The 26157-nt window shown below is 38.2% G+C and overlaps 1 protein-coding gene across 1 annotated transcript; it reads right to left on the bottom strand.

The window, feature by feature from the left end:
- Positions 1–2231: 2231 nt before the first annotated feature.
- On the bottom strand, positions 2232–26157 carry EFCAB7 (EF-hand calcium binding domain 7). Its single transcript, XM_010007963.1, has 13 exons — positions 25974–26157; positions 22149–22360; positions 20751–20837; positions 19687–19882; positions 18479–18603; positions 14284–14425; positions 11353–11462; positions 10252–10409; positions 9913–10046; positions 7716–7864; positions 5652–5861; positions 3391–3498; positions 2232–2306 (listed from the first exon to the last, which is right to left on the bottom strand). Exons 1-13 carry the CDS (start codon positions 26155–26157, stop codon positions 2232–2234), a joined length of 1890 nt encoding a protein of 629 aa, XP_010006265.1.

Below are 26157 nucleotides of genomic sequence, written 5' to 3'. Positions count from 1 at the left end.
CGGCGCTGCAAGGCGCTGCGTGAGAAGGGTCACAGAACCGTTCTGGTTGTGAAACACCTTTAAGATCACCGAGTCCAACCCCAGTCTAGCTCTACCAACCATTCACCTAACGCTGCCAAGCCCAGCGCTTAAGCGGTGCTCCCAAACGCCCTAACTATGTGTCTTTTAAGCACCTCTAGGGATGGTGATTCCACCACCTCCCCGGGCAGCCTGTGCCAGTGTTTAGTTACCCTGCCAGTGAAGAACTTTCCTCTAATTTACAATTCAAATCTCCCCTGGTGCAACTTGAGGCCATTTCCTCTTGTCCTGTGGCTTGTTCCTTGAGAAAAGACACCCACCCCCCTCACTCACAACCTCCTTTCAGGCAGCTGTAGAGAGCAAGGTCTCCCCTCAGCCTCCTTTTCTCCAGGCTGAACACCCCAAGTTGCCTAAGAGGCTGCTTGTTCCCCAGACCCTTCACCAGCCTTGTGGAAGGAGATGGAGGTGCTGGGCCCTGGCAGAGCCTGCACAGAACCCAGCACCTCCACAGCCTGGCAGGACAAGTAGAACCCACCATGGAGAGCCAGCTTATGTTCCCACCTTGAAGTCAGATACTTAAACTCTTCCTAAGAGCAAGAGGATCAGAAAAGAAAAAAGGCTCCAATCTGTATTGCTGTGGCATGTAGATCCTACCTGCTGCACAACCACGTTTCATGTGCAATGACTTCTCAGCTAAGTGCTTCAGTTTTAACCATTCCTTTCCAAAAATGCAGAAAGACTAGCATATAGATTTCCACCACTTCTAACAAGATTGATTTTATAAACAAAAGAAATGCAAATAACAGAGTGCTCACTTTGTACTGTCTCCTGGACACATAGAGGGTATCATGACTTCCCAGCTCCTTCTTAGAGATGTAGCTAAGGACTTTCCCTGGATCCACACCTGGCCTGAGGCAGCATTAACAGAGCTCAGTCAATTGCTAGAAACCACCAAACATTTGTGGGGCCTCTGACTACAACTTCTACTTCTTTTTGAAGATTCTGAAAATTGCTATCTGCTGTACTTGCTAAGAAAAGAAAAAAAGGGAAATCTAAGAGAAAACTCTAAACCTCTCAAGCTGCCTGAGCACCAGTTGCTGAGGTGTGTAAACCCCAACCAGGCTCTAGCAGAGCTCTCATTTTGTAACTGACATTTACTTGCCCAGGGTATAATTACAGCAGAGTCACAGCAGAGTGCAAGGGTTGCTGGCAGATAAATATAGTTTTTCAAGACTACTTGCTGCCCTTGCAGATGAGGTCACACACATTTTAATGTCTATTTTAAACTCAGGCACTTTCTAAGCATCCAGAGGCCAGGGTTTTATTTATTTTTTTTCCACATTAGCAGACAGTTAGAGGAACTAGAAACACATAATGGGCTGAATATTTGTAGTACCTCAAAACTGGTTTTCATTGCCAGTGCAGCCTAAACTTGGTGGACTTCAGTCTCCTTATTTCAGCTACCCTGCAAATAAGGAATTGCTAAAAACAGTCAAGAGCCCAAGACAAACCTTTGTTTTCCTGAAATAATGTTATTTCCTTATGGCATATGAAAAGGCAGACTTTATTTCATATAAAAGAGTACAAAACCAGTCAGCAAGTATTTCAAATAAGTGTAACGTGAGTATTATCACCAAACGGCAAAAAAAAAAAAATAAATTTTTTTAAAAGGGTAAAGAGCCAAATCCTTTATCAGGTGGAAAAATAAAACCATGAACCCCACCCTTCTCATGTCAAAACCACAAGAATAGTCAATTAGGAATCTATCAGACTAATTTAACAAAGCAAGTTTCTCCTCAGTAAAACAGTTCCAACATGTAATGGAACTATGTAACATGTTACAGAAAACAAGAGCATATTTAGGGAAAGTGGCCTTTCTAAAACACAGTTACAACTGCCAGGTCTGCTGCTGAAGACTACTAATTTTTGTTGTGTCTTTCATTAGACCATATGTTATGATTGTCTCAAAGGGTTTTACATACTTACAGTTATTCCATTCCTGTGGTGTCACTATCCATGTTTCCTAAAGGCCATTAGCAGGGGTGTGATACCAGAAATACATTATGTGATTCCTTGGCCTTAAATCAAACTCTAGGAAGCATAAATATCCAGCTTTTTGAGAAGAACAAGACTAGACATTGTCTAGAAGCTGTCAAAAAATATTCCTGGTTTAGTGTGAAGGCTACCAAGAAACTGTTCTCTAACTAGAATGCTTAACACAAGAGGGAATGCACACAGTTATAAAGCCATTCTTCCTGCTCATTCAGTGGCATCACATGCTGAGAAACCTGTACACAAGAGAGAAAACAGAGGTGAAACAGTTGTTTACTGGAGAACTGCAGTGATGTCACCTAAAGTGCTATGTCAGCAAAATGACCTGTTCCAGTACTTACATCACAAACATTAAATGATGAACATTCATCATCTATAATGACAGCTGGCATTCAAAACTCACTGTTGATTTTAATTGCACGAGAGTAAAATATCCTGCAGATTATACTGAATTAAGCTAAAAATAAAATAAATAAAACACCCAACAGGACCAGCTTATGGATACCTAGTGTCAGAAGCAATGTTGGAGTAGGCCCCAACAACCCTGCCTGTGTCACGGGATTGTGCCTGTTTACAATGGGTTTGAAGGCACCTGCACTGGAAAGCTGTGAAGCAGGGAACAGTTCAGATGCCCCTTCTTTCAAAGAAAGAGACAAAGCTTTAAAATAATAAAACCTGGAGTTTCTTCATGAATGAAGAAAACTATCATTGGCATCTGTTATGCATTTTCCATCACAACCTATCCCTTAGAACCCTCAACTGCCCAGCTCTGGAACAGGGATCAGCAGATCAAATTGTCTTGTGCTTAAACATGATCCATAAGTCAGGTTTAACAAAAAATAGCCAGGTGTAAATCACACTGTGTGTAAGGAGGTCTCTTGCTTTGAACTAGAACAAAATCAATTCTCCTTTCAGGAATTTCACCTTTCAGTAATCCATATATCCAGCAATACATATATTTTTGTTTCTGACCAGTGTATGCTTGGTCTGCTTGCCACAGACATCAATGCCTGATTAAAATGGGCTAGGTAAGAACAACAAAAAGAAAACCTTAAGAATATTTTAAAAAATATTAGTAAATGTATCAAGAGGACAACTGAAAGAGGCACATGTATGAAAGACACAACAGTTATGGATTTTTGTTACAATCTGCAAAAGGAAACACTGATACATCAAGTATATATTTAGCTTTGAAATTTCAAGAACTGTATCTGCTCATTACAATGATAAAACACCTACGAAAGGGAACTGTAAAGATGTCACATGATTTTTTTCTTTTTGCTTAGATTTTATGGTGGCTAAACAATTAAAAAATCTTACCATCATGGATTTTGGTGCCACTTCCACAGCAAAAACAGTAAGTCCCCTATTACTTAGGCAGTTCTTACTCTGCTCATTGTTAACATGAATAATCACTTTGTTTTCAGACTGCAAGTGAAAAAACAGAGGAACCCATTAGTGTTAATGGTTAAGTGGTTGCTCTTTATGTAACAGCTACACATTCCTCTTACTTCCTCCAACTTAGCTATTTGACAGGATAGAAATGCTTTAAGGATGCAGACTTCTGTTCTCTTTGAAGAGGAACAGTTTCACATGTACCTTAGCATCATCAGAGCCCAGATACATTGTCAAAAGTAATCTCAAACTCATTGAAACAACTTAAACATTTACTAATTACAACTTGGGAACACCATTGGGTGAGAAAACCGTTTGGCAGAGAATGTTATAGATTCTAACAGTTTACATAGTTACAAAAGATGACTGGACAAATTCACACTAGATTTTAAGTACAAAGAAAATACTTCTCACTCAAGTAGTCCTTGAACTTCAAGTCACTAGACTCACAAGGACACTGATCTGGAGAAGTGTCAGTGGATGCTTGTCCAGTTGTTGTTTGCAACATTCCCCTACGGCCATTTCTGGAGACTTCAATAATGGAGATTTTTTAAAATAATTGAGAAAATAAGGCATCGTTGTAGAAATGCAAACACAATCTAGCATTAAGCTGCTTTTGACTTTGATCTAGCTGCTCTGCACATCACTTTGGTGAAGTCCTCATTATTTCACAGCAGCGAGATAAATGCAAACAAACTGGACCCTCCTTCCTGTAACAGGAACAAGGTCAGAGAGAGTCACCTAGCAGAGAGTATATTAGAGTAAGTTTGAGCTTTGGTTGGTAGGAAATGCCTCATTAACTATTGCTTTTGGCACGCAAATGAGCTGACAATAGACTTGGTACTTTCTTTCTCTCTGAGAAATCTGAAGCTCTGTATGCAAGGCCTTTTAATCCAGCCAGCTCACACTCTGGCTAAGGAGGATTAAAAGACAGACACCTTTCTCTACCCACTGATTAAACACATATGCAAGACTAGAATAGAATTCCTCAAGAACTAGCACATTTCCGTAATTTAATTACAGAAATAACAAAGAAACAATTAATTCCATTGAAAATATCAGTACAATAACTGAAGATACAATCAGACTCCTTGCACTGTGGGGAGCTCAGAAGACAACCGATGAATAAAACTGCCTTTTGTATTATTTCTTTCCAGACATTCACAATACAAAACCAAAATGTCTCCAGCCTACAAATTCTAATGAGATTTTTCAGGGAAGTGGAACTATTTGCTTCAGTGCAGAACAGTAGTGTTTATGGATGGTGTAAGTGGCAGTAGTCTGTGATTTTATTGAGACAGTGTCAAGTAGCCTCAGCACAGACCTCATCCCCTTCTCTGACATAGTCCTAAATACATAAATAACTCCAGAATATCTACCCTAAAGGGCAAAGTGCAGATCTAAACCTGTAGTTCCAAGGAGCCTTGGTACTGAGTCCTAATATTAGTTCACCAACCCATCCCCTTTTGCATGTTTATTCATTTAAAAATATACCTCTTCTTGTGATCTTTGAAGATGTAAAGCATCTTAAGTTTAGCATCTTACTGCCCTGTATTTATTTACTCAGTTCCTGATACAAATGAAACTGAGAATGAACAGCACACTCATTACAATTTATGCAAAAAGGTTGAAAATCTTTGCTTCTCATCAACCACTTTTGCTTGGATTTACAATTCTTAGGTTGGATTAGTAATTAAGTAAACCTGTAAGAGGTTAGCCATAAAAGAGTAACCAGTTAAAACACTCAAAACCACAATTAATACAAATCACTGCTCTCTTACTTTCCTATACACACTGAAAATATTAAATAGTGTAAATGCTGTAGTCTTTACTCTTTCTGTAACTGTATTCTCTGTTCTTAGTATTTGTTTTTTGGAATTCTGAACATGTTTCAAATAATTACCAAAATACTAAAAACTGGAAACAAAGACTCAAAGATGATACTTAAAAATGCTTGCCTTATTATGATAAGCTGCCCCTTCCAAGAACATTGATTTCAGACTCTTTTGAAGACTGAGTCATGTCAAAAAGAGCTTTGCATCAGGCACTTCTCCTTAAATTAACTAAATACAGAAACTTGCTACGAGAAATATCCAAAAATTGAATTCTAACAAATGATGCAAGAAGGGAAGAAAAACAATAATATACATGAACACAAAGTACTTTACAGAAGTCTCAGGCCATACCTTATTTTCAATAACAGCAGTGATTCTCCTGCCTGCCTTGTAGGTATAGATGATTATGTCTTCACAGCCACTCATTACTTTGGCCTCTCCTTTACCTACAACAGACTTGCAGACAGCCCTGTTGAGTTGCCAGCTGCCTGCCTCTAGATACATGGCTTTAATTCTGGGTTTGCATTTTTCTGCATAGATGTCAATGACAAAGGGACATGCCTGCAATGGAGGAAATGAATGTTAACATCACTTAATCTGTAATTTTTCCCCCTCAGGTTTTCACTCACAGCTTCTAAACATTTTCATACTTGCCCTGAAGTAGTGTTATCCAAACACAAGTATGACACTGAATATTAAGCATCCAAAACTCAAGAGCTGTGGCAACCTTTTTAACCAAATGAAAGCTGAGGAGAATGTATAAAAACCTTTTTCATGGCAGTCACAGCACACTCAATGTGCAGTTTGGTGCATTTCGCTCCAAAACAGCAAGACCTTCCTTGGAGAGCAAAATGTTTAGGAAATAAGGTGAAGTACAAATGTATTTCAGTCTGTGAAATAAACTTGTGTCCTTTTTCTGTCACACTCTTGCTATTTGTGCCACTTCACATAGATTTAAAATATCTGCAATGTCACATTAAGCACAGTCTCTTGGCTAAGATTACTACATGCAAGAACTCAGAGTTTGCATTTTTTTAGACCAAGTAAAAGCACCTGTGTTTCTTTCAAATGGCTGCTGGAATCCACTTGGATTTCTCAGTCCTGTCTTTAATTTGTTAGAGGCTCAATGCTTCTGAAATACCAGTCTCTCAAATCATCTGAACTTGAGGAATTAAAGGGTTAAGTTAAAGGCACAAGTTAAGCAGAGACACGTTTTTAGATGAATGTCCAAAGCATTCAGAAAGGTATTGGAAAGCAAGGACTGCAGTCACAAACCACAGCTTGTGTAAGGCACAAAACACTGATCAGAAATGTCTAACTTAATAAAAAACTCCCCAAAATCTTCTTCCTTAGAGTACAGCTCCCTCTTACGTCTGAAATGCATAAAAACAGTTTTGCAGTTGCTCTGCTAGGCATACTCAGAGGAAAAGCAGAAAAGTGCTGCTCATTAAGAAATTATTCACTATGATCTCAAGATTTTCACTGGTAGACAACTGAAACTTCTCTACCATCATGAGCATCTTTGGTTCTGTATATATTCACAAACATACATTTTTATACGGTGATTAAACTGACCTGATTTAGTTTAACAACAGTTAAACAACTCATATAATTGGACTATGATTTTAAAAGAACAAAAACAAAACCAGCTTTCCTTGGGAATGAAAGTTAAATTCTTAAATTATCTGTGTATTTAATGTTTTCTGTAGTTTTCAGTATTTTTTTTTCTATTCATTGAAGTTACCCTCTTTCTTCAGTGAGAACTATTCACATCAATACTAATACTGCTCCTGAAAAAAAATGTTTTAATAATACACCAATCAGCACACACAAACATCAGAGAAATAACCCCTGGTCCTGTAAACAGTGTGCCACCAGAAGCCTCTGCACTAAAATTTCATGTTGAACACCTTCAGACACTGTTGTGAAGGGCAACAGTAACAGAAATGGTCATGTCTGAAAACTATGAATTCTGAAACATGTGGAAAAAAGTTATCTTTATCTGCTTCTTTTGTGTCTTGCACCAGAGAAGTACCTTTTTTAAGCAGAGCAAGTACTGCATTTGTAGGTTTGCTGACATGTCACAGTTTACTATCACTGTCTTCTTGTCACTTCCCACCAGAAAGCTGTGTGAATTCTTTTAATGCATATAACCAAAATCCCTTCCTCTACAACCCCAGAAAAAATGGCGTTGTCTAAGGCAAAAGACAATTTCCTCTCTCAACAATGTCAGTGTTACCCTTAGAAGCAGGATACCATAAGGCCTGAAAGTTGTAATGTAAACCCTGTATTAACAGTTTGGACTGGATCACAGACCTACTAAATCCATGTATGACAGACAGAAACAATACTGCAGTTAAACCTGTGCAGCAAGTACTAGGTGAAGCAGATATTTTTGCTTTGTGGCTGTCATACCTCTGTCATTTCTAATGCTTTATTGTAGCCCAGAGACAACAAAGTGACCCAAAGGTCACTAGGATCCCCTTCCCGGTCATTGGCTTCCATGAGATTCAAATCCATAAATCCTTGTCTTGTTAGTTCATTCTTCTTCATATCAAAATTCTCTGTTGAAGAAAAATAAGGTAGCACTTAGACATCTGTTCTGTCTGCAAACACCCTTCATATTTCCAAAGCCAAACTCCCACTTCTGTTTACAAGGTGGAACCATCTTGCAGCCTCAGGCTTTCCAATATTTGGGAATGTCCTTGACCAGCTATGTGCTCTTTGCAGAGCTTCCCAGTGGATTTTAGGTAATGACTAGAAACCGCTGGGCCCTCATATAAGCCAAAAGAGGAGAAGATTTCAAAACAGAATGAGTTTATATTGATTTTTTAATTTTTTTAAATTGCAAGCAGTATTTGTTGTGGTTGAGATTTGCAGAATGGGGTATATTAAGAAGTGGGAAATGAAAATCTGCTGGGGCCAGCACCCTCAGTGCTTGAGTTCCTTGATATAGAAATGATTTACTTAGTTCCTTAAAAGCAATAAAATGGCAGTAACCCTAACACCCCTCTCTGGATAGAATATCATAGATCGACCACTCTAATGTCAGCAAACACATAATTGAAATGTTCTTGTGTCAGAGAACTTTAAAAATGGTTTTCTCATCTTCATAACAATGCTAAATCTTTACTATATATTATTAAAAAGGAATTACCAATTTAATAAATCTATCTAAGGGTACAGATGCTATAATAAATGGCTTGAACTTTGGTGTTAAGATTTATGATATTTTTCTGAACTCTTCAACTGATTAATGACCTGGTAAAATATTCACCACATGCTCTTTTTTCCTCTCTTACACACTTCATGCACACACACCCCCCTCCTGCTCATGCTGAGACCAGAGCACAGAGGTGTGATACTCACAAAGTCAGCAAGTGTGGAAAAGTACGTACAGGCATGAGAGGGACAAGAAACTCATATATAGAAAAGTATATTTTGTATGAATTTTCAACCATTTAGGAGAAAGTCCAGTATCTTAAGAGTGTTTTAGGGAGAAAAAATTAGTAGGACTTGACAGGCCTCAAGTATTTTGGCCCTAATGAAGCAATGTGTCATCACCTCCTGAAGGACTGTATCCAACATGACATGGGCTGATATACAGTGATATGCTACACTCACACTTCAGACCCCAGATGCAGAAAAACTGCATGTCTTATAGAAACTTCTAATTTTTATACAATGGCTTTTTATACAAGGGCTTTTAAACCCCTGCTTTCATGCACTGCATTACTAGAGCATCCCACAGGCACTGGGGGTTGTCTTCTCCCAGCCCTGTTTTGAGGTAAACCTGTGCATTCTCAAGGCCAATAGATTAAAGAAATGCCCCAGGAATCCTTTTTTCTTCAGAATTGACATTTGTGGCCTAACACTGCTCTGGTAAGCTGACAAGATGTGTAGTAGGGTTGATGAGATGTATCAGCAGGCAGAAAACAAAGCAGAGCTGAAGAGTCATAACTGACAGGTTCCTCATCTCCCTCATGGAAGACTCCAAAGCTCAGAGCTGCCATACAGGACAATATGGACAAACAAACACACCATACATGAACCTCCAAAAGGCAAGCTTTTAATGAAAATTGCTTACATCTGAAGAAAATATAGAGTTGCAATAGGCATTTTCTAATTATAATTTTCAGAACAATCACCATAAGCTCTAAATGCCATTTGTAAAGCAAAATACAAACACTAATTAAGTGTCCTTTCAACACTTTGTTAGATATGAAAGCAGTATCAGCTTAATCTGCAGAAAGGAGATTGATTAAATGAATACCTGGTACAGCTTAATTCACCATATGATCCATGATTAGAAAACCTGTAGTTTTTGGCAGCTACAGTCTTTCCCCTACACAACTTTGCGATTAGCAATGGGAGGAATTTTCTCAGCAGAAGCTCAGCTGCACACAAAGCAGAATGAAGCAAAACAAAGGACAGGAGACTGGAAAAGGAAAAAGAAAAAGAGAAGAGAACAATATCTAAATGTGTTCTTGGTATGAGCTATGAAATGTTCAGTTTTTCTGTGCTATATATACATAGTAGGATGCTATAAAAAACAGCTTGTGAATAGTCTGAGAGCCTTCATTTTTTGTACCAAGCACAGCAATGAACTTACCCTTACATACAGCCCATGCTTCCTCATCACATTTCTCACCACTAGTTCTCAGTTCAAAGAAGTTGTACTCCTCCAAACTCAAAAGGCCATTTCCATCCAAATCAATTGTTTCAAATATATCCAATAAAGCTGCCCTAAAAGATGAAAAAGGCAGAAATATTTCCAAACACTTATATTTCCTTTACTGTCTCATAATACTGTTGATTATTCTGTCTGAATATTCTGAGAATATTGAATACAAACAGCATTTTAGTAACATATAGCTTTTAAAAAGCTAGATGTTATTTGCAGCCCACACTTTTCCAACAGTTGCCATGCCTATCTGGCAATGTGACTTACTGGAACTCTTTGGTCAGAGCCAGTTCTCCATCTTCATCTCTATAAACCAGTTCTGCTTCTCCAGTAATTTGTGTTTTTACCTTCTTCAACCTACAGCCTGTTGTGAATGGGAGTAGCCAGTAAACTCCTGATCCAAGCTCCCCTTTCCATCCAAACATCTGCTCTTAAAGGAAGACAGACAAGTTTGTAAGTTACTTCTGCAATTATACTCCCTAAGTGATTAGTTACTTGGAATCACTGGTAATGTTGGGTTCTTTCCTTAAAGAAAACACATCTACAGGAAGATGTTATGTGATGCCATTTTAAAGACACAAAAACTAGTGAATCTCTTAGTTTTAGTAAGTTAGAAAAATGTACAGGACCAGAGATGAGGGGAGAACAGTCCTATCATTTTTCAGATTTTAACACTCTTTAATTGCTGAACTTTAAAGCAAAAACCATCAGAAGGAGGCTGACAAAACCCACTGAGTTTTAAATTTCCTCCTTGATTCATCATCTTTGTTCAAACCTGCAAAAAAAAACTTGCTATGTAAAGAGTCACAAATTATTTCAGGCTTAAGAAGCAAAATGAGTTCCCTGTGGCTTGGAAAGAGGAAACAAGTTAATGCTGCCATGTCTCCTCCCTTATTTCTGCCATAGGATAAGAAAATTCTGTGCACTGTGAAGTTCAAAATCATATATATGGCAAGGAGAATGAAATTTAAAGGAAATTTTAACAGATTTTACCTTTCAAACAATTTTTTTGTTGGTGCAGAATACAGGTGAGTTTCCATAGAGTATCTGGACAGACAACCTCAGCAATACTTGCCAGCACACCACATGATAATATGGTCGTCACGGGAATTTCCTTAAACTTCCATAAAAGTGCCTTGAAATTCAGCCCAGCCAAAGGGCAAAACTCAGAAAATATTACATCTTAACTTGCACAGGTTCTGCCAATTTTGAAAGGGAACGTGCACAGAACAAGCATTTCTTCTCTCCTCTAGTGCAATGAGGCACAGTTTGTATTCCTTCCAAACACCAGGGAGCTCACCCATGCAGCATTAACACATACACCAAGGATCTAACAATTCAGGTAGGAGCACAACAAAAACTTCTAACCTCTCTGTTTTGTTGCTCAGTAAAGCTCACAAGCTGTAGATTTTCTTGGCTTTCATTTTCCTTCAGAATAAACAAGGCTGTATCCACTGACAACCAGTGGCAATACTTTCCTAAAAAGGAAAACATTATCAACACAGGTGCTTAATAATGACACAAAACTGTTGTGCTTTGAACCTCCAAGTAGGTATTTCTGTAGTATTTATAGCACTGATCCCTGTTAATGTAAGATGGAAAAAAGGAATCCATTATATGCTATTGGGATTTCCTTCCTATTTAAGCTGATCAGATAAATTGCTCCAAGTCTTGTGATTGTCTTACAGATAATTACTACTATTAATAGTTCTAATATTGAAACCTTTGGTAGTTAAGGCAGCTATTTTCATTGTTTTCTACCATTAGAACAACATTATTATTCATTACTTTTCTTTATACTAAGGCTCCTAGATATTTGCAATTAAGGGTGTTAATAAAATTGTATCATATTTTTATCTGATGTTTTGTAAAATACTGCTAAACTCATCTTGACTAGAAACCCAGATCATATGCAAAAGATAGGGTTCCAGAAGATGGAAATATCAGAAGTGTAAGTCTCAATCCTTTTAAGATTTAATTAGCAATTTATGTATTTTGTTTGTCTTGGGTTGGACTGGAATGGAGGCCTGGTCTTAAAGATGTTGAATAGCTCCCATTTGAATCTCTCTAATTTCTTGTAGCTGCTCAGTTCCTGAGGGCAATCAATCCATCATTTATTAAGTGGTCTTCAAGATAATCAGACCACAGCAAAACAATGAACACAGATTTCCTACAGTTAGGAGTCAAGAATATCAAAGAGTGACTACACACCACACAACTTTGTGAAAAATTTGAATATATTTTTGATTTCTCATAAACAGGCAACTGCTCTGAGATGAATCCTTCCCTTCCATACCAGTATTATGCCTTCCTCTTCACAACAGAGCACAGATACTCTATACACAGTATAATAACCTTGTGCAAAAGCAGATTTATTTTTCTCTTTACAAAAGACAAGCAAGTACTCTCTGGGTGACAAGAATGGGTGGGCAATCCTGCAGCAGAACTACTCTAAGGTTTAAGAGGGTGCCACATCAAAAAAGAAAAGTTATGAGCAGAACACTGAGACATCCTGCTGCTGAAATCTGTTATTATCAGATCACTTTTCCTCACCATTAGAATTCTGTTGATCAGCTCCCCTTTTCAGGCCAGGCTGTAACTAGAAAAATACTTTCTGTCAACTATTTGCAAGTCAAGTTTTTCTTACCAGCCTCAATCAGAACCATTTACCAACCTGTGGCACAACAGCCTGTCCAGGTGACTCTAAAACATCTTTGGGATCTAATGGCTCTTGTTTCACAGGATTAAAGAGGAAATAATCTACTTTAGGAAGAGTAGCAACTGGCTAAAGCTCTTGGGTAAAACACTGGAGAGAACAAAGCCAAAAGCATTTGAAAAAAAGGAGTCCAAAGGCTGACTAATCTCTGGTGGCTCTAATGCTTGGCTTCACTTTTTTAAGACAACAATTAAAAAAGACACACAAAGATAAAAATCCCTCTGACAAGGTTCATAATCAAAAGCCATCAAGATACCATACTGCAATCAAAAGCCATAACCTATTTTTAATATTTATAACGGTGTCTGAGGCGGAAAAGAGAATATTCACTAAGTTAGAATCATAGAATCATTAAGGTTGGAAGGGACCTTAAAGACCATCAAGTTCCAACCCCCCTGCAGGGAACCCACCACTAGATCAGGTTGCACAAAATCTCGTCCAACCTGGCCTTAAAAACCTCCAGGGATGGGGCATCAACAACCTCCCTGGGCAACCCATTCCAGTTCCTCACCACCCTTACAGGACATAATTTCTTCCTAATATCTAACCTAAATCTCCCCTCTTTCAGTTTAAAACCATCACTCCTTGTCCTATAACTATCTTCTCTGATGAAAAGCCCCTCCCCAGCTTTCCTGGAGCGCCTTCAGGCACTGGAAGGTGCTCTAAGGTCTCCCCGAAGCCTTCTCTTCTCCAGGATGAACACCCCAACTCTCTCAGCCTGTCTCCAGAGCAGAGCTGCTCCAAGTCTTTTGATCATCTTGGTGGCCCTTCGGATCCTCTCCAACAGGTCTGTATCTTTCTTGTGCTGAGGGCCCCAGAACTGTACACAGTATTCCAGGTGGGTTCTCACCAGAGCAGAGGGCCAAATTCACCTCCCTGGCCCTGCTGGCCACACTTCTTTTGATGCAGCCCAGGATGTGTTTGGCTCTCTGGGCTCCAGCACTCACTGGTGGCTCATGTCGAGCTTCTCATCTCCTCCCACCCCCAAGTCCTTCTCCTCAGGACAGCTCTCCAACCGTTCTCTCCCCAGCCTATATTTGTGCCTGGGGTTGCACTGACCCAGATGCAGGACCTTGCACTTGGCCCTGTTGAACTTCATGAGGTTGGCACTGGCCCACCTCTCCAGCCTGTCAAGGTCCTTCTGGATGGCAACCCTTACCTCTTGGGTGTCATCCACACCACACACCTTGGTATCATCAGCAAACTTGCTGAGGATACACTCAATCTCACTGTCCATGTCCACAAGTTTTGAGTTGTTGTTTCTCACAAAGTACATTAACAAATAACATTTGAATTTTGTATCAAGAAACTTCCCAAACCCATGGTAAAAAATCCCCTAAGAGAATGGCTGACTAAGAGCAGAAAGATAATGGACTTGGTTGATTTTCAGTGCGAGCACAAAATGACGAACATAGTGTGACAGGTTAAGTTACAGTTTTAATAAGCAACTGCCAAAGCAGCAAAGTGTTGCTATATCATAATACTGCAAAGTGTTTCAAGTGTAAAAGGGAGAGATTTGTCAGCAGGAGACAAAATATTTTTTAATAGAGGAAAATTCTCCAAAGAAATACAAATGCACTTACCTTCTACCTGCCCAATGTGTAAAGGCTTGATGGTGATACACACTGTAGACCTTTGAGCTAAGTGCAGCTTGTACTTGTGACTAATGATTTCACCATCTTCTTCTAAGTAGAAGCATCCTTTGGATTGTGCACATTGCCACTCCTGGAAACCAAGCAAATATTAAATGCTGCCTTCATCTTTGATCAAGATAAGAGCACCTTCTCTGAAATATTAATTAATCCGGTGATTTAATAAATCCTGCATAAAATACACTACAAGATACAGCACTGATCAGCCACTCCTTCCTTAAAAATTAATTTTCACAGAGCCCTTTTTGCAGTCTGTTTTTGCAGGGTAGATAAGAGCATTGCCTCACTCATGAAAATGGTTGGGAAACACACAGATTGACCCAATGCTCAAATAGCTGAAATTTCAATTGCTATGAAGAATCAAACTGAACTAATGAAATTCTCTGAAGTGTGTGATTTACCACAGAAAAGAAAGAACTTTGATACATTAGTTCCATCAGGCCAATCAAGCAAAGAACGGAATTGATCAATTGAACAATGAGGAGTTATTTGCTCAGACAACTCATGAACACAAGCACTGGTCAAATCAAGTCATTCTTGACTCTAACCACCATGTCCTATTCCTCCTTTCTCATTATGCTAGTGGTCTTCAAAACATCAGCTCACAGACAGTGCATGGAGAGTAGATTTGTCCTGTTTGCCTTCCATTCTTCTACCTATTATTTCAGATTAAATACTCTTTTTTGTTGTTTGTTGGTTTTTTTTGCACTTCTGCATTCAGATAGATATTGTTACAACAGGGACATCAAACCACCCAAGCAAGGAGGGAAAATATCTCAAGGAACAATGTACAGGTTATGAGCAACCTTTCAAGGCATTCATGCTTCCTATGTCAGCCTTAATAGTATTGCTGGTTGCATGTTTCTGCACAGACTGAGCAGGTTTCTGCCTATTGTGGGCAGTGTGTCAGGTAAAGGTCTGGATTCATGTTCTTTTGGACATATATTGGACTTCTTACTTCGAATCTGGCTCGTTTTTTCCCAGGCAGCATCAGCTCCTTAATTGCTTTCCTCTGTCATGTGGTCCCTCTCACAAGATGTGTGCTAATTAAAAAATGCTTTTGGACAGACCCTCTGACATAGCAACATGAATTTGGCAGAGCTAGTCTGAGAGTTTAAGGTGTGATGAAATTTGAAAAGAAGGAATTCCTAAACTGTTGGTAGCAATTAATGCCGTGGTTTATTTTCTGTCTCTTTCAACCAGTGTCACTTAAAGTCTTAATGATAACATTAAAAGGCATGCAACTTTGACTTACAAAAGCAGTGCTCCTAAGCATGTGTTTCTCTTACAATTTTCATGACAGTCAATGAAAAAAGGGGATCCTGCAGATTAATGCAGCTGCCTTTTGTATCTCAGGTGTCTGCAAAATGAAGATCAGGCGCCTTCAGAAGGCATAAATGCAGAGCAAGAAAAATTGACAGTAATACTGTATGCTTCTGTATTGTCCAATTAAAAATACAAGCATATTTAAATGCAGTGGCATAATTTCCTTGGGGGCCACAGCAGCACTCAGTTCTTGTTCAAATGTAAGAAAAACGTGGAACTCTTGTCTCAAAATGCTAGTTCAAAACTCATGTGACAGACGTGTGAGACAAACATGAGTCAGTCTGGGTTCTGGATGGTTGGACTTGGTGATCTTAGAGATCTTTTCCAACTATGACAATTCTGTGATCTGTGAATTCAAGTAAGTAAAAGTTTGACCTAGCTTTAGGAATCAAATACTAAACTGTTATTCTTGCAGAGAGCATAAGGTGGTGCTATATTCTCTAACTTATCCACATCAAATTACAAACAGGAATGTAAACTTGGGAAGCTAAAAGATGATTTTCCTGGTTTTAGTATATTACTCCAATGCATAACAAAAGTTGTCAAGTGATAGGTAATATAGTGGGAAATGTCTGTATTAAAATGCTAATCATAACGAAATGTTAGGAGAACTCCCCTGTTGCTGGTCACTGCCCAACTAATACATTCTACTGCTACTTGAATTTAAGTTATTATTGAGCAGCCCACACCCTCATGCATAACTCAAAATAAAAGCAACGTTTGGGGGAGGAATTGTTCCTGTGATTAAAGCAGAGAACTTCAGTTCCACACTTTGTCTTGTACAAAACCTGTTCCAGATACACAGAAAAAGTCCTGCTGGTTCAGCTGCATGAGGTGACTTGAGAGCCCTGAGGAGGAGCATGCCCCTGCTGCTTTCAGGAAAGAGGACTTAACTCTCGGGTATCTCTTTTGTTGCACTGTGTGCAGAGGCCTCCCCCTGACTTCAGTGGAGCAGACAGGAAAGTTGAGAATCCTTAGCAGGGATAATTTAGCCGCACAATGCAGAGGCATTTTAGAACACAACAACCCCATTTTTTTTAATATCTTTCATTCTTGACTAAAACCAACAAAAAAAAAAGAGTATTTTGCAGATATTTAACATCTCCATTAGCCATCTTTTTTAAGAGTTGTGATTCAGCTACAGCAGAAGCCCAACAAGTCAGCATGTTGTTCACACACACACACCTGTAGTGCTTCTGTAACAGCCTATTTTTTTCTCCCCAGGTTTATTTGCAAGGCTTTGAACAGGTCACATAACCCCTCTGTCCAAGAGGAAACACCTGACAGAATGTGCCATTAACACATTCTGTGTTTTCTAAGGTCCTTTACATTTAGATATTCACCACGTTTTGAATTCTATGGTTTTCTTCTGTCACAAATGTAAAGTTGGCATTGGTCCAACTTCACTATGGCAATATTTTTCTTCCTGGCTCAAAAAGACAAGTGAACTGCAGGAAAAAAAAAATAATCAATGTATTTCTGAATATGAGATAAAAGAATAACATTTGGGTTCTAGATTGATCCAACCTACAAATTAATAACTGTGTATTTATTAATTTTGACAAGGGTTTGTATCGTGCCCTTAATAATTGGGATTAAAAAAAAAAATCTACTGAAACTTTTTCAGGTTTTTTGATTGATTTTGGGTTTTTTATGATGTTAAATCAACAATAATTGATACCTGCAGCTGCCTTTTTTTCAGCCAGTTTTTTCTGACTTGTACAAAGAAAGAGAAATCCAATCCTGGGAAACTGTGTGATAGTTTTATATACTACACATCATGTTTGAACAAGGTGAAACAGCAGGTTAAATTGCATGGAGGTCCCAATACCTAAACAGACTGCAAAAAAATCCTTTGAGGTTATGTCTTTAAAATTTTAATATAAAAGAAATGTCACTGTATAGCAACGTGGAAGATATAAAGGACTTGAGAGTTCAATAACAAATACAGAGTTGTTATTTGAAACAAAAATGCAACTCGTGAGGACAATCAGTTCAGTTTTCTAGCAGCAGTTACACTGTGTGGTCATAACCATTTTTTCCCTCTATACAAGGGTCTCAAGGTGCACATTTTTAATCTATCCTAGCAGTTCCCAGTTAATGTTTTATAGTTCTACAGCTATTATTTTCTGTTGAAAGAAAACTAGTAAAGGTTCAGTCAAGAAAGGGAAAACAAAGGAAAAAGATCAATATTAACACTCTACAAATATTGACTTAGCCAAGTGACTTTGTTGTCTTTCTCCCACAGGAATTTATATTGAAGGAGTGATTTATTCAAAAGAAAACACTGATAGAACATATTAGTCTAAGTAAAAAATCAGTATTTTCAGGCTACAGCATATATTTACAATTTAATGCCTAACAAACTGAACATGCTCACATATCAGTTATTTATTTCCAATTACCTTTCACATAAAGGTTTATGGTACACAATCTTTCAGACTACTTAAGCATTTAAAGTTCTTACCAACCTAATAAATTATTAAATTTTAAATGTCTCAAAAAGTCATTAAACATTTTATCCAACGGTGGTTTCATTTCTACAAAACACACTTTGTTCTATTAAACCTTCACACCTGAAAAATTATTTTCAATAACTAGATGTCAGCAAAACCAACAGTATATAAAAATGTTAATAAACATATGTATGAAGAAGAACTTGCAGTAGTTTATAGCTGCCCTTGACAAACTATTAATAAAACATAAGCTAAAAATCAGAGAAAAACTGTTTCTTACTTAATATGCAATAACAGAGGTGCCTAGAGGAAAACAGCATCATTTCAAGAGGACTGAATCATACCTTCATTGTGTCTGGCTCAATTAGCTTTTTGTTTCTGCTGCTGCTGGCACCCATGCTGAGAGTGGTGGAAACGGATGCTTTGCAACTCTGAGCAGATGAGGGTCTTGAAGGAGTTCTGCTCTCACCTGTAAACACAGATATTTCATTCCAGTTGCATGACTTCAACCTACTCCTGGTGCTATTTATCACAAATCCTTATATCTATAGACACACTGAGAAAAACTGGATGACAAGAGCTTCAAGCAGACAAGCTGACTTCCCTTATAATTATAGAACATGTAATAATTCATTAGCCAAACACCTTTACTTCCCTGGCTGTGCATCCCAGGTAAATGGTCACACAAATGGCAGAACCTTAGAATCCAAATCTGTCTGAAGGACAAAAAATGGTTACTACATTATTCCATTTACCTTGGGATCAAGGTAAATCTTAGAGGATAGATTTAACCTGCTTCTATTTTAAAGTTATTTATTTCCAGGACAATATAGTTTCCCTGCTGGATAGCACATCACCAGTGCACAGCTGCCCTATGCAATCACTTCCAAGCCTTTATTTCTGGTTCCTTCTGCTGGGACAGCTCTGCTGGTGCAACTGTTGATCTAGCTACATAAATTTAGTCTTCATCCCTGTTTTGTCATCTTTGTATCAATACTGCCTAGAATTGAAGTAAATTCCACTCCACAGTGCATGCTACCTGCAAATATTTCATACATGATGCCTATGCAGTGGGTCAGCCTGTGGTCTTTTTCCAGCTTGGGAAAGTTTTTAAGAACCTTTGTAACTTTGGGAAGAACATTAAACTCCTTTATGGATTGTACTTGAAAAGGGGCCTCAATAATTGAAAGAGATTGCTTATTGATAAATGTTTAAGGTTTCATCTCTGATCTGGGAGGAAAATAAATACCTTGCCTATGTTGCAACACATGAGCATTCCTCTTCTCTCTTCCTTTTGGACTGTGTCACATGTGAGTCAAGAAAATTCACCCTTATGGATTTGGCAGCTTCACCTCATAGATGCAGCCAAAACCATTTGAACATGGGGGTCAGATATCCTTTTGAGGTATTTAGGTGATTGCCACAGTAGAAATTAATATTACTCAATAACATCCTCACTAATCTGAGACTAATCAAACAAGTACTCAACTGTTCATTGGCCCAGAGCATGATCTCCAACAGAATGAGAACTCCCCATATGAAATATAAATACCTTTTGCTGATGCTACTTTGTGATCAGTTTTCCTCAAGATTCTTGGTGATGGCTTTGACACTGGCACCGTGATCCCTTCAGAGGAGGTTTCAGCCTGACTTCCAAACTGCTGCTGCCTCCATCGACCATCAACTTCCAGTCTCTCCCGTGCAGCCCTGCAGCACTGCTCACTGGTTGTCATGTATAAGGCACAAAACTTCAGATAAAGAAAGAATGTTTCACTCACAAGATTACTTTTCTAGCAGTTTTAAGGATAAAAATGTCACATTAGTAAGGACAAGGCAGGTCAACAGATGCAATGCATTTTCTTCTTAAAGCACAATATTAAATTTTCATAAATCAGAGCAACCACTCAAGTGGCACAGTAAAATGGAGCCATGATTCAGCAAGGAGGTCCAAATACTGAAGGAAAATTAGATGTGACTTTCAACCCAAGAGGTGACTTATATTTCTTTCTAGATATATTTAAGATGGATGTCTTAAATAAACTGTCCCCCACATTGAGCAGTTTTAAGTCTCAGCTTGACAGGGTGCTGAGCCACCTCACATAATCTACCTAAAAAGGTTGGACCGGATGATCCTTGAGGTCCCTTCCAATCTGCCATTTAATGACTTTTATTTTAATGTTGGGTTTTTAATGGGAGGTTGTTTTCCTTCTACGAAACTACATTTATGTACAAATCTTATGGACTGCTTATTCAGTTCAAAACTTAGAAGATGATGTCAAAAAAACTGACAGGGTGTCACATCTTGAAAATTAGATACTCAACATATGCAATAAAATTCCCCATACAAGAAATTATAAAATGTCACAGGAGCTCTCCCTGACTAGCCAAGTTTGCTGCCTATTGTCATCTTTATCCTACTATTCCTTTAACTCTTCTCTTCACACATGCTGTTAGGTTTGGTGCTTAGCACTAGGCCCTGCCTAAAACATTTCAGTTATAGCAAGTCAGGTAAAGTGAGGGAAATATACACAACCAGCCTGCATTTGATAATGTAAATCCTGTCAATAACATCAAGCCAATAACACAAGAACAAATAATATCACTCTTTTGCCATACCTTGTTGTAGTCAAGTTTGCCACCACAGTTAAAATCAGCTTGTTTAGTAATGGCTCTCACTTCATCCTGAGTCATTTTTTCACCTCTCTGGAACAAAAAAAACAGTTTGGGTTCCTAATCAAGAATATTCTTCACCTACAGCACACATTTAATAAAAAATACAAAGATTCTTTTAATATCCTTTCAGGGAATTTTGTCATGCAAGAGATTTAAAATGGATTTTTATTTGAATCATCAAAATAGAGGTCAGCATTGTAAAAAAAAATCCCATCCAATGCTAGTAAACACTGAACAGATTAATTGCATCAGTTTCTGCAATTTTGTGGTGTCTTCTGGAAACTTTCTGGGAACGACACGTTGATTTCAGAAAATCTTCCATAAACTGGGGAATCCCAGCTCCTGAAAACTAACACAAACTTCATTGTTGGTGAAGGTGCTGTGGATGTGTGGTCCCAGAGCCACAGGGGACTGCAACAAATCAATTCTCATCTTCCTCTCTTTGAGCAGCACCAGTTGCAACTGCAGGCACAGCTGGGAAGTCCTTCAGTCTATACAAAGCCATGCCCTGACTTTAAGTAGCACACAGAGTTTGCAGCTCTTCCTTCATGGCATAATCACAGTAGCACTCAACATCCATTACTTCTGTCCTTCATTATATAAATAGTATATAAACATTTTCTTAATAACATTTTCTTTAAAGTTCCATCTCCTAATATCATCAAAATCTCAGCTGCTATGCTCTTTCAGAAAAATTCTTTTCTACCCTTTCAGATGACACCCAAAAATCAGAGGTAGTTTGGCAACTAAATAAGAAGTTCCAGATATTTGTTAATGTAGTTATTTTAAGCCATATTGATGACATGTATAGGTAAGCCTTAAGATACTTGCATGCTATTGTTTATTTTAAGATCAAAATGAGGTAACTGTAAGATCCAATGAAGCCACTGGTGTTACAGAACATCATATAAAACACTCATTGCAGTATTTTATGTATAACTTGGATAAATGTAGTTTTTAAAACTTTGTATTTGAACACATATAGACAACTTCTGAGTGGAGAACAGCAAAGTTCTGTCATTAATTCACTTGGCAGAAGTTCATAACCCCAAAGGGCTGCAGAGGGGCTCTGCAGAGAAAAGAGGGATTTGCACTGACTGAACCAAGGCAGAGCCACCTGCTTCCCCTTCTGTGACTCCACTGCAGCACAGACACAGTTTCAATAAAATACTCTGTGAAAGTATTAAAAGTTTTAAAATTAAAAGTAGACATAAAACTGCAGAAAAATTACATGAATCAGTCATTGATTCTTTCAATCAGGAATATGTGTTTACAAATTCGGAATAGTTTCAAAAATCTTTAATGGTTACAGGTGGATAATTAAGATTCTAATCTACTTACCATTGTAAGAATTTTTAAAAGTTCATCATGTAAAATATATCCAGTGTTATCTGTGTCTATTTTTCCAAATGCTTCCAGCAGTTCAGTTTTCGTAGCTGGTTTCTCTTCTTTTAAAATACTACAAAAATCATCAAAATTCAGCGTAGTCGTTTGTGAAGTCCAGTATTTATCCACTGTCTTCTGAGATGGATTTCTTCCAGCCTGTTGAAGTACTGACCAATAAAGCACAGTATTAACTATATATTCTACCCATCAGGAAAGGAGTTTTCTCCAATCATCCTTTAATCCCTTTCCATGTTCCGACCGTTTTCTGTTAAAGCCCCATCAATCCAAAGGAAAAGCAGGTCTGAAGGACAGTTTTGCTTATAGTTTCAGTGTCTCCAATGTCATATACTCCTTTGGTACAGACTGACCACGACCTTCCCTGGCCTTGAATTCCATGCACCAGAAGGGTTCAAGCAGTCTGAGGGGCAGATGAGCTTAGTGACATATTCCTTTGAAAGGAATCATCAAGCAAGCAGTGCCTGGCACCCTGGATCATCCCTCAGGAATTACAACCCAGCACAGAGATGACACGTGCCACACTGCTGAGAATCACACCTACTTTCTTCTACAGAAAAGGAAGAAACAAGAGAGCAGGCTGTGACTTTTTATATCACAATATCACAAGAATTATGTAGCTTAAAGGCTCTGATCTGCTGCTTCCACTTACTCATGTGCACTGTTCTACTGAACTCAATGGAATGTCTTCCTTATAGAAAGTTGATGGGTTCAGGCCATTAATTAAGCAAAATATCCATTAATTCCAAGACAATCTCCTCAAGTGACAAGTATAAAATTCAGCCCAGTGTCTATAACCCCTGCCTTAATACCAAGAACTTGTTTATTTGTAAGCTTGCACATTATTAGATCCTGTTTCTCCAGAGATCGACATAAGACTTTCCACTGAGCTTGCCAAGAACTAAGACCCAGTGTAGAGGTTAACTGAACAATGTTTCATGTCCCATCTATACATTTGAACTTATCCATTCAAATTATGCCACATGAATTTAAAACGTAAAGGAAAAATGATACCAAAAGACAGACATGGTTAAGGCCAACAGCCAATACCACACATGCAACCAGCCCCACCTACACCAGGCATTCTTCTAAGTTTATTTATTGCTGGATCTAATCAGCCTCTTGAAAGTCTTTACTAAAAACCTCCTTTCATCAATTTCCAGTGTAAAGAAAGTATCACACTGAATTGCAATTAAATTCCAATGCAGTCTATCTGAAACTGAAGGGATGTTTCTGTAACTTCCCATATAATCAGGTGTTTTAGGGAAACACAGAAGATCTTTCATCTTTACCCAGCCTGGCAGTTTGATTTTTAGCCAGTTGACCAATGACCAAATCTCCACCAGCTGAGAACAGTTCAGCAGCATCTGGGAAATGAGGTGGTGGCATCCTCACAATTCTCAGTAGGCAACTGTATCACCATAAAAACAAACAAACAAAACCAGAGGCCTTTGTTGCTAATCTCTGATTGAAAGCCAAGGACTAAATAAAGATTTCTGCCCTGTCACCTCTACGAGCAGAGCCAGGAGAGTACAGCAAAGCTCACATCTTTGCAACACTTGGGCACGTAGCAATTGTTTAAGGATTTCAATGCCAAGGTCAGCCAAGGAAGGGCAGTTACTGTGTTTGTTTACATGGAGAGCCAAGTTCCCTGGAATGTCAATATAGCCCAGTATTCACTTACATTTAACAGAGTATCCTTCAAATATACAACAATTCTGTATTTTCATACATCCAGGGAGATCAGCCCTTGCTGTACCCTATGTACCTCCCCAGTTAGTATTTTGGAAAGTTCAATTAGACTGTACCTTTTCTTTATCCTTCTTTATAGACTGATTCTGCTAAATGCTGTAAGTAATACTACACCACAGGGAATGAAGCTACTCTCCATGAGCAAGTAAAGCACCTACAACTGGCCTTTCACAGGGCCAATCTATAAATGAATATTTTACAATTTAGAATATTATTCAAACATGATATAGCAAGAGATGCTTAAATACTGGCACCACTCCTTTGAAAAATGCCAGAATTTACTTAAGAGTAAATACAAGTCTATAATAACCCTCACTGCCTACACATTTTAAAGGAAGTTCTTAAACATCTCTGAAAAGCCCTTTCTGAGCTGACCTTGAAACCAAAATGTAAAAAAGAGATGACATTTGTTCACACCACTCCCATCTTAAAATCCAGATTATCCAAAACTATCATTAGGATGTTATAAAGGCATTTTTATTACAGTTGAGAAAGCCTGGACAGGTTAAGTCACATGCTGAAAGAATGTGCCAGCTAAGGGGTAAAATTTAATGTGCTGAAATAGGGACAGAAGCTACAAACAACCAGTGCATCAGAAAAGGACACAACTTTTATAGTGGTGAATTCCACGTGGAGTTCTCCTGTACTTTAGACATAGTTTTATACAGCAGTCAGTGAGAAATTTACTCTTTCACATATGCAGAAAAAAAAGTATGGCCACCAGAATTATTATATAACTAAATTATTTGACAGTTTAGTATATTTTTGCCTTTTCCTGTTGCTTGTTGTTTGTTGTTTTTTTTTATTACAAACAACTGCAATGCCATAACACATATACATTTTACTGGCATCATAACCTATGTAGAGGGCTTGAGAAAGCAACCTGCACTACCACCAGTCCCAAGAGCACTGTGAGCGGTACCCCAAGCCCCACAGAATAAAAATCATTATTTTTAAAACTATATATTTTGGTTCTCTTCATCCAACTGAAGGCTTATGCTCTCAGGCTTTCTTTGTCAACTACGTGAGCTGGAAGCGTTTCCCAATAAAGCAAGCTAAGTTTTTTCACATCACAAAACTCCAGGCAGAAAACAGGACTGAAAGACACCTCCATAGGTTCCCTGACACAATCCCATGCTATTAGATACAACCAGGAATAAACTTTTTCAGTAAAAGACCAAAATGTTCTAAGAAACAAACAAAAAAAGAAACAAACCCCAAATGTGGTAAGACATAGTACACAATCCTACAACTCCAAGAGAGAGCAAAGTTGATATTGCATTTACTTGAAAACTTTTATCTGGGAGAGTTAGACTTGTTTCACAACTGAAACAGGTTATTACTCAGGCTTACTTTACTCCTTCCTTATCTCACTCAGTCACATAGATAATAAAGAAATCAATTTCAAATACACAGCCCTAACTACCATTTTCCAAGTAAACTTTTGTAACTCCATGCAAGGAACTTTGAAATTCCCTCTGTTTTCAAAGCAAATGTTACGCTCCACAGCAGTCAGTATCTACTAACACCTTTATTGAGTACAGCTGAAGCTTTCAGATACTTAGTGCCGTTGTACTGCTGACAGCAATGCCATTTGTACACAAATAATATATGGATGAATAACTGAAAACTTCTTATTTTAGTCTATGGGGACATTGTAATTCAGTAGAAGTTTAAATAAAATAAAACTTTTTATGAAACACCAGTTTCCGACACTTAGGAAAGATTAAAGATGTGATGTAAACAAAAAAAATAAATAAATGAAGAATTTCTATAAACTTTCAAAAATTCCTGTGTGACGTTTTATAACAGTAACTGGTGAAAATGTCTTCAAAGACACAGCCACCAACACTTGAAATCTGAACTCTATCCAAAACTGCTGTAAATTCCTTAAGATACTGAGTTTATGCACTGGGAGGTTCTCCCTACGGAATTGTCAACTGCTGTTTGTAAACTACCCGCTCCAATCATCACACACAATAGTCACAGGGGGAAAAAATATCTAATCATTACCTAAACTGAGTTGCTCTTTTGATTTAATATTTTCCAAACTGCTTTTCAGAACACTTAGATAGGCTGCTCGGCAGTTCATGTAAAAAGTGGCTTCCTCAGCATGCTGGGACGTCTTTGCTTGGGAGCTTCCTGAGCGTGTGTCTTTCTGAGCTGACAGGGCTGCATTCTCCTCAGCACTGGCCAT

The sequence above is a fragment of the Chaetura pelagica genome, unplaced genomic scaffold (assembly GCF_000747805.2).
Source record: "Chaetura pelagica isolate M959 unplaced genomic scaffold, ChaPel_1.0 scaffold212, whole genome shotgun sequence".
NCBI classification, from domain to species: Eukaryota; Metazoa; Chordata; class Aves; order Apodiformes; family Apodidae; genus Chaetura; species Chaetura pelagica.
Note: the sequence above shows the minus strand (reverse complement) of the source record. Positions and strands in the feature narration are given on the sequence as shown.